Genomic DNA, 10039 nt, shown 5'->3' with positions numbered 1-10039 from the left:
AGTAATAGGCTTAACCCAGCACAAGCAATGGAAATGAGATGTGGGGACCCGCAATGTCCAAATTCACCAAAGAATCAGGAACACAGTATTCTCATCTAAACTTGAAGCCATGCACGACTTCTATGCAGGACGTTGCTCTTAAAGAGCAGCCTCCAACTTGGCGGCCAAATCATACACAAGTACATTGTCTTGCGTGTGATCCCATCTACCGGTGGAGCATTTATGTAGGCAGGGGGAGAGAGGTAAAGCCCTCTATATCAGAGCAGGGAGTGGTGGGGGGCTTATGGGGTCATGGAGCACAAAGCAGCTCGGTCACTCGACAGGACCAGAATACCTGAACAGCTGCATACGCTTCACCAACCCTCCAGACACCTACGATCTGCCTCACTCTCACTCGTACACACTCCCCATATCCGCAAAAGTAAAACTGGCGGCCACTCATTCTCTTACATTGCACCCAAGTCATGAACATCCTCCCTCCACACATCAGAAACTCATCACTTACTGAGTTCCGTAAGAAGCTGAAGATCTGGCTCTTCATATAAACACCCTGTAAACGCATACATACACACCTTGCCCAAGTGCCTCTCTGGTGATTAGTGCGCTAGACAAATCAACACAACAAAACGGTTTTACATCAGAAAAGAGGCATTCTGGTAACTACTAGCTGACCTCATATTGGGTTGTGTAAACAGTATATGGCTCTCACAGACTCATAATGGGTATTATCAGTAGGAGCTATAAACACAAAATGGTGCTTCTTATTAAATAAAAGAGGGGGTATAGCTCTCTCACAAAGGTGAAAGTTAGCAAACTGAATGCTTATATAACAGTGAACCTAACCTTTTGTTTAAAATATGTAATTTCATTGCATATACCATTTAATATGACAACATGCAGATCCTCTGTTCATACTTCAGAGGAGCCTCCACAATGCTCATCTTTATTTGATGGGTCAGTCAGCAATAACTGAAGTAGATATGAGTCTACACACTCTGATACTTAGCGATCAGTTTTCTACTTCTATATTTAAAACCTTCTAAGCCAACTCCATTTTGTAATTAAAGGAATACAGTGGGATACTTTGGGTCATTAATTTAACTAAACATATGACAGTACAAGGTAATCATGTTACCTTCTTTACTTGCATAGTGCATTAGTGAGACGTTTATTTGTCCTTTAGCATATTTGGCTCTTGAACCCACTTAAAAGTCGAGAAATGTGGTCTGGTGGTTATGTTTCTTAATTGTTGGTCTCAAGAAATGCCATGTACTCGTGTAATTCAAATCCCCACTTGTATGCAGGATGCTGTATCATCTCCCAACACCCACCATCAAGTACAGTGCTCAATCCCTTCCAAGCTAAGTTTGCACTAATTAGACTGAATAACAAGTGCTATTTGTTTTCAAAAGGAACAGGACTTTCATTTACATAAAAGTAAAATAGTACAGTAGTTGGCAAGTAATTTGTTCTATGCCAAGAGCAGGGATCTAGACTCTCGATAATACTCAGTTCTGTCTGCATACATTATCTCTTGTGCAAAAACTCAGTAATTAACTTTCTTTTACTGTTTCCAAGCTGGGTTGGCCTGCAGTGAAGGTAGGAGTTGCTAGTGGTTCTGAATATTCTGTTCAGTTTAGCTTGCCAGTTGTACAAAAGCAGGTTTGCCACATCAATGTGACTGAAAGCAATTGCATCAGTTCTTGGAATAGAAGCCTATGACAAGTATCTGCTGTGACAAGCAGTCAAGCCCAAAGTCAAGTAGACTAACATACTAAACAGTGGAACACAGCCCACAATAACGACTCAATTGAGTAATTCAGCTGTGCAGATGATTTTCAGATGGATGGGTGGGAAACTCAGTTTAATGGCAGTATTACATAGTTTATAGTCTAAAACCACAGGGCAGCCTCAGTTGGGAGAACACACAAATGCTTTAATTATTAGTAAGCACTGTTAAGAGGGAAGATGGAGGTCTCTCACGGGGGAAACTAAAGAGGCGCACAGACAAAAACCTATAACTTTGCAGTTTATCTTCCTTAGGCTCTTTAGTGGGAGCAACAGAATCGTCAAGGAACAAGCTCTTCACTCACAGGGACAACTAGTCACCATGGCGCCCTCACAGAAAATTAAGTCTTGCATTTTTTTATGGCAGGGTGAGGCCACTTTGCTCCCCTCTTGGTGCTTTATCGTCTCCTCAGCTCACATCAATAAAAGGTGCTTCTTAATCCGAGTGCCTCTCCCTTCCTCTCAGGGAAGGCAGCAATATGGTGTCCTGCAACTTGCTCAGTCCTTCCATCCTGCTAACATGCAGCTCTTTGTAGAAGTCAAAAGTGAATTTATATTCTGGTTGCAGACACCACCTTATATTCAAAACTGGGCACATGGCAACGGTAAGGCATTCCACCTACTAGTGTATCTCCATATCTTTCATATTTTGGATACCCTGATTTTGTCCTCTAATGAAGCCTATAATATGCTAGTCAGACCCCACCTCCTATACTCTTTAAATAAGACAATGTATTTTTAAAGTTTAGCCGTATGTGACAGTCTGACCGATCCAACAAATAGTAAGGGCGTTAAACATATGAAGATGTGTAAAACATTAATAACTAGTTCAGCATGTGGCAACGATCGTGGTACAGGCCATTCTGCCACACTGCGTTGAATCCTTGTGGGCTGTGAGAGAGATGCTGATTCCAGGTCCTCTTAAAACATGCATCACCAGCTTCCTGGAAAGTCCAGAATTTCAGTGCTAGCCTGTTTCATTAAATTAATATGAAAAGGAAAGCCTTTCTCAGCAAGTGGGATGGAGAGACAATCAGAAAGGGAAATTGTCCTAAAATGGGAAATCTGTATTCAGATTGTTTTTGATTTTTGTGCATTTAGAGCCAGATTACATGGTATATCACAGTATATATTTTTGCTGGCCAGGCCCAGAAATTTCAAAGGGCGTAAAAAGATGTAAGAGTGAGCAGCATTGCAAACCTGGCATTTAGATATCCATGTGTTGCTACCAATGTGAAGTGGTGGTTAATCGCTTTGTGTTGGGATGGTGGTTTCCAGCAACACACTCTGGATCTGGGGAAAAAAAACCTGTATCCATCAGGATTGTCCCAACTCTGCTCTAATTTATGAGCATTACATCATGACGAACTTCATGCCACTTCATTCGTAGGCACCAGCTACTCGTACAACCGACAGTATCTTTGCGACTGTCCCTTTACAGCGCTCCACTGCCTTTCTGCTCAATTCGCACAATGCAGAAAACACAGTGAATTGCAAATGCCACAAAAATATCCTTGATAATGTGGAAGGGATTTGTGAATTAGTGGTGTGTGGCAATAACCTTTAGTACAGAGGATATTAGATTTGGAAGCCGAAAAAGAGGAAATACCTCCTTGAGGTACAGGGTCAGACTTGGTATGCTCTGTTGAATATTTGTGCCAAAGACGTGCTAATATTGAGGATTAGCTGTTGTCTGGTGATGGGATAGCTTGACCTCACCGAAGCCATATTTGTCAGAGGTTCTCAGAATGTCTTGGACCAATGAGAGGCTGCAGACGTGTTTTGAAGTGCTGGGAGACTAGAGCATACTAGTACAAGTTGGGTGGAGGGACTATGGTCTACTCCTGGGCTCTTGTATAGGACTTGCTCCACAAGTCTCCACAATCTCAAAACAAATGAGACAAGGGAAGCCCAGTAGGATGGTCAGTCACTTAATGTGGAGACGCATGTAGAGAGGTAGTTGATTGCAGAAGAGAGACTGTGTGTGTGAAACCTTGAGCCATAGAGCTGCTGTCTTAGGAATCAGTCCTGATGCTGTCATGGGAACCAGTTCAGCTCCTGTCTTGAGAATCAATTCTGAAGTAAGGCACTTATAAGAATCAGACCAAGAGCAAATGTAGCAGTCTGAAGGACTCAAGTAAGGAGGGTGGGGATCAGACTGAAAACTTAACAAGAAAAGTAGAAACAGCACTTGATTTAGTTACAGAAAGAGCACATTTGCAACAAAGTAAAACTTAGCATGTGAATGTGGCTAAAACATCACTTCACACTTACTGCACTATCTCTAAATATGCGCAGATAATGTGTGCCATTTTTGACAGATTATTGCAAAAAGGCATTATTTCGTTTTTTCAATAGTGCTGTAACCTTTCAACAGGATTTAGTTGGGTAGACATCAACAGCAAAAACATAAAAGTTATGGTGAAGCTGAGGGACATGGAAGTTTTCAGATGATTCACAGACAGAGAAAAAAAATCATATTCCCCAAAGCGCACATAGAGAAAATGTTGACTTTATCTGTCAGCCTGTTCTATGGTGTGAGTCAATCCAGACATTAGTAGAGAGAACCAGCCAAGGTTTGACCAAGGTAATCTCTCAAGTTGGGCAACATTTGGATGTTTCTAGATCTAGAAGTGAACGACATCAAATGGAGGATGGGAAAAGCAGGAACTGGAAGTGGTCAGCCTGAGGAAGAGAGAGGTTACTTAAGTCAAGGAGAAAGTGCTCAAAATTTAGGAACTGAAATCACTTACACACTGCAGTGAGAAATATGTTGCTTGAGATTTACTAAATTTCAGCTGACCAGGCATTAAGCATCTCATGGGTTATTTAAAAAAAAGTTTTTTTAAATTCATGACGCAACAGATAATTGGGAATACCCTCCATGTTCCGGAGTGTCTGCACACGTGTACAAGGGGAAAGTGGAGGCTTGCAGGCAGAGTAGGGTTGGTAATAAGCTATGTCTAGGGGCTTGATGGCCAGCTAGGTAAGGGCATCTTCGCTGCAGTTCTATTAGCAACCATATGAAGCAGTGGGGAGAAGCTTATCCCCCTAAGGAGTTGGACGGAAAAAGGTTTTCAATGGTTGCTAACGTCAATCTCTGCGGAAGTGGTTTTCTATTAAAAAAAAAAAAACACGTACAAGATGTAGTCTGAAGTCCTGATGACAGCAAACAATTTTCTTCTGTGCTCAGGAATCAAGTGCATTAAATTGAAATGTGTTACATAATAACAAGATTTTATGCCAGTTTCGTGTTTGCAAAGTGCAATATTTATGATGAAGCTCAACCATTAAGCTCTAAAACTCTGGATTTGTTTTAGAACAGCAAGAATGGTCCCCATTTCAGCATAAACGTCCTTCTAGTTATTTCCTGAAATATTAAAATGTTGGCAGCTTACAGCTTGTCTGCTGGATATTACATGAAAACATTTATGCTGGACAACGTAAATGTCAAATAATTTGTCCTTCTGTGCTGCTGGTTTTCTCATACAGACCCTTGTTCTTCTAGCTTTGAATTTCCCAAAATAAAGACGGAAGAATGAAGTAATCGCTGTGAAAATTTCCAGCTGTAGTCAATTTTCAGTTACATTGCCTTAAAACAACACACATGTTGACACTTATCCCCATTCGACCGCTTCCATTTAATTACGCTCGGGATCAGCAGGCATGTCCGGCTCTCTCCTTTAAGACTGGGCCGCACACTTTGGCCCTACCCAGCCGCTATAACACTGGCATTCAAAACCTTCTGCCATCTTGGTAAGGTCGTCCTTTGTTGGCTTTCCCTGCAATTGAAGTCCTCTCCTGCCAGGGGCACGCTTGATGCTGAAGGAGTCAGGATCGAGGTGCGGGAAAGCAATGGAGGTAGTGTTCCGCCTCACGCAACGCCCATGCCCAGAGCATATCGCTGCGCTGCACAGAGTGGCGCTGCTGGTCACATTGAGGATGTATGGGCCTAGAGTGTGATCCACATAGGCTTTTACTGCCAGGCAGGACTCCTGTTCAAAACAAAGAAAGGGTATTAGTGACAGAAGTGTGTCTCATCTATGGAAAATGCTGATTAGAAAGAAAATGGAGGCATGTCTTTGACTTACGTAATAAATTAGACTTGCGCAGAAGCTACCACGTAGCAGGCAGTTGTCTGCTTGATCTAAAACTTCACCAGGCTGGGCAAACAAGGTGTGTTGAAGGTTTTGGCTTTTTGGGTGTTAGATTATTTCATCATTGTAGGAGTCAAGGTTAGTGTATCAAGTCTTTTTTGAGGCAGCCACTGTACTGGTGGGAGAGCTCCAAATCATCAGGGACCAGGCTAGAAGGTTTTGATGCATTCAGCAAGCTTCTACTTCTATTGGTTTTCTATAGGTGCATGTAAAGTATTTATTGATTTATTTTTTATTTTTAAATAGCCTGTTTAGCCCTGTGGCCACTTCAAAGTGTTTTCTAGGGAAGAAAGAGGAGAAAGGTTACCTTGGATGTTCTGAGCAGTGAGAATTTGAGAACAGACATTTCCAGACTGATTGTAGGTGGGGAAAGGGATAGACTTGTCCATTGCTACATTCAGTCTCCTTCAAGGCAGAAGTGCATAGGCAGGAAGTTCAAGAGAGTGGACTCTTGCTTATCTAAAATTCTCCTCTCATCACCGCTGCACCTGATGGAGTTGGTATGGTTTGCATTGGGAAACCAACCTTACAGGATTAGTCAGTTGGTAAGGTAAAGACAGTCCTACATCAGTAGATGTTCTGTATTTGTAGAAGGTCACACATTTGTGCACTTGTGCATCATTGTGCTGTGGGACAAACTAGCACATGCTGTTATGCACTTGAACTTGTACAGCAGGAACCATAATAAATGAGCACTCGTACTCTGCCTCTGTGCAATGTGATTGAAACCTTCTGTGTGCAGAGGTGAAAACTTCTACAGACTTACCCGTGAAGCACTGTAGTCCATGTTTCCCCAGAGAACGATCCCGGCTGCACCCAGAGCTGCACTCTCGCCGAGCGTGTATACCAAATCCTCCTATAAAGGGAGATATTCCTGTTAGTACAGATGCAGGAACATGCTGCTACCCCACCGTGCCTCGTGAACCACAGTAGTCCTGAGGTTTCACTCCGCTCACATTAACAAGGATATTTAAGATAAGCCCAGACAAAGTGAGAGCTGGCTGGTACAAGTGTCTGAGGGCCTACAGAATTCTTGAAGTGCATGTATCAAAAGATGAGGGAAACGTTTATTGTTCTACGACAGTTGGAAAAATGAGATGAACACTCCTATTTATTTATTCCTTTACCACCTACAAATTTGTGCTGAGAAATCATGACAGACGACACCAAACAAACAAGCCTACCCCTTCGGGAGAACCTAAAAATATGATGTGCAGACAAAGAACATTTATGGGGGGAGCCCTCCAATATATGGATTCCTACCTCTCAATATCCTTCTCAGGCTTCTTGCTCTTTTCTGTGTACTAAAATAAATACCTACCTGGTTTCATGTAACTTCTCCCACATTCCTCTACCCTTAACTATCGTTTTCCTTAATAAATTCTAAAACAAGAGTACGTGGTGGCCCGCCACCAGTATACTAACACAATACAGAGTTTTAAATATTGCCTTGCTAGACCATTGTGACTAAAACATCAACTGCCATATTGTGAAGATAAAGCTATATATTTACTTATAACCTTACTGCACTTAATTATATATCTGGGAGCCTCTATTATACATATATATATTCAAGGGACGTAGCTATGGAGTTAAGAATACTAAATCTCTTACATATTTTTTGTTTTGATGATAACTTTGGTGCCACTTGCTGAATCGTCACAAAATTTTCCAAAAAACAACGGAAAATTTGTTCAGTTGTTGTCTGGAAAGTTTCGGTGTGATCCATCAAGTGGGGATCGAGAATGGGGAGGAGGGAGGTTCATAAATGTGTTTTCCCCATTTATTTTTCAATAGGATTGAAAAATTGAACAGCAATAGCGCCAAAACTACTGAACAGAATTAAACCAAATTTGGCAGAAAGATGATTTTTTGTTATTTTGTGTAAATCTGTTCAGTAGTTTTTGAGAAATTAAAGGAAATCCAAATTTGTATATATAGGGATGCGATGGATTCGAGACCCCTTCCGATCTCGTGCTGAAATCTAATTGGCTGACAACACTTCGACAAGGAAGTGTTGTCAGCCAAATTGGAACTCAGCTTGAGCCAAGAGAAAAATTTAAAAATAAATAAATAAATAAAGGGGGCCAGGGTACATACAACCTGACCCTTTAGCTCTGGTGCTGGGGTTCCAAAGGGCCTGCCCCCCTCCCAATGCCCCGGAAAGTGCCACCTCCCCAGATCTTATGATTAAAAAGAGAAGGGGGGGTTATGCGCCTCTGCCCTGCTGCCCCGGGGACCACCACCTCCCCAGGGTCGTAAGTGACTATTATGCGGGTGGCTGAGACGCCCCCCACCCCTGCTGTCCGGGGACCGCCACCTCCCCGGGGCAAATAGTGAAAAAAGGGGGTCACTTTGGGACCCCCAAGCCCCAGGGATCACCACCTCTCCGGGGCTTCTAACACATTGGAGGAGGGCTGATGGACCTGGGGAGCACCACCCCACAGGGCCGGATCCTGCTATGTCCCAGGGTGCCCACCACAGGACATAGCTGTTTGCTTGGGCTTGGCTGCAGCTTTGAAGCTGCAGCCAAGCTGAGCAAACACTCTGGGTTTTGACAGCGGGACCTGTTGAACAGGTCCGCTGTCAAAAAACAGACCTATCATCTCTGTCCCCTGAACGCAGGTATGCATACAGGGAACAGAGATGAAAGGTTTGCTCCAGCATGCAGGCAACTGCTGTTAGAAGCTGCTTCCTTCTTGCTGGAGCAATGGGGCTGCGGGGGAGACCTTAAGGCTTCCCTTGGAGTCCCAGAGAGCCCGTAAAAGGCTTATTATAAAATAAATGAAAAAATACAGGGACCGCAGGGAAGCCTTTTAAGGCTCCTCCGCAATCCCAGATAGCCCATAAAGCGCTTTAAAAAAAATAAAAAAAAATAAAATAGCTCAGTGTGAAGATCAACACACTGAGCGCTCAGTCTTCGAGTCCAGCCAGACTGGTTTCCCTATTTTTATTTTTTTTAGGGTCCAGTGCGCAAGTGCTCTGGCCTGTTGTAAGCCCTCTGTGGGCTTTTAACCATGCCCACTCTTGCTATTCATTATTTGTTGTTCTTGTCTTAAATGCTTTATTTTTAATGGTGCACTTTGTGAACGGGCCCTCCTTTGTTTGCTGAGTTCCCTCCCAGGCGATTTCACTAAGTGAACATTTTTGTTGCCCATCACACTACGTCACGCTTCCTCCTGTTACACCGTGTGATGGCCCCTCCTCCAGTTTCAGTTTGACTTTCATCCCAGCCACGATCCTGTCTAGACATTCACACAGGAAGCCAATAACTCTTGCGCTCACGTTCATGGCAGCAGTGAGGCTTTGAATTGACTTGCTTCTGTTAACTGTTTTACTTTTCATTTTCAATTTATGTTGCAAGAAAAGTCCAGTTAGGAATTTACAACGCTAATAGCTCTAACTCGAGCAAACGCGAGAACCATGGCTTTGCAAATGCTTGTGTTTAACGTAAAAATATTTAAGGCTCATACATTTTTTTTTCAAATTGTGAATAAATATCTCATTCTAAGTAGATCCTACATCAAAGCCTAAAAACTTGCTCTTTCTCTCCCTCATTTTGTCTCTCTTTCAATCTCTTACTCCCACTCACAGACCCACTCAGACACTTTTGCACCCACTCAGAGCCTCGTGCACCCACTTACAGCCCATTATACCCTCATGCACCCACTCACAGACCCACTGGCGGCCTCATGCACTGACTCATAGACCCACGCACACACTGACACACCCACTAAAACACTGATGTATGCATTCTCACATCCAGAAACTCACAACCACTAGCAACTGTCCCAGATACATCCTCTCACAGCTTTTCTGACACCCAGAGATGCCGCGGCCAACTTCCACCGTGCACGGCAAAGGGCTGTGCATAGCATGGGGTTGTGTGGTTGGGGGTTGACTGCAGGGTCTGGCTGCAGGCCAGGTCTTGCAGGCAACCTCCACTGCGCACGGGTGAAGGTCATGCATGGTGCAAGATTGGGTAGTTATAGGGGAGTGGCCTCAGGGCCTGGCAGCAGGCCAGGCCATGTGGCAAACCGCCACTCTGCATGGCCAAAGGCTGTGGGCGATGGTGGTAGGATTAACGTATAGTA

The 10039-nt window shown here is 43.4% G+C and overlaps 1 protein-coding gene across 1 annotated transcript in view; it reads right to left on the bottom strand.

Annotated features, from left to right (window-relative positions):
• Positions 1-2004: 2004 nt before the first annotated feature.
• The window catches only part of HYAL1 (hyaluronidase 1), a 31539-nt gene continuing 23504 nt past the window's right edge, over positions 2005-10039 (bottom strand). The window contains exons 3-4 of the mRNA XM_069206808.1: positions 6712-6801; positions 2005-5783 (exon numbers count right to left, since the gene is read on the bottom strand). Coding sequence (XP_069062909.1) covers positions 5472-5783; positions 6712-6801 — 402 coding nt within the window. The 3' untranslated portion in view covers positions 2005-5471. The remainder of the gene's footprint in view (positions 5784-6711; positions 6802-10039) is intronic.

Source organism: Pleurodeles waltl, chromosome 9 (genome assembly GCF_031143425.1).
Source record: "Pleurodeles waltl isolate 20211129_DDA chromosome 9, aPleWal1.hap1.20221129, whole genome shotgun sequence".
Classification (NCBI taxonomy): Eukaryota; Metazoa; Chordata; class Amphibia; order Caudata; family Salamandridae; genus Pleurodeles; species Pleurodeles waltl.
Note: the sequence above shows the minus strand (reverse complement) of the source record. Positions and strands in the feature narration are given on the sequence as shown.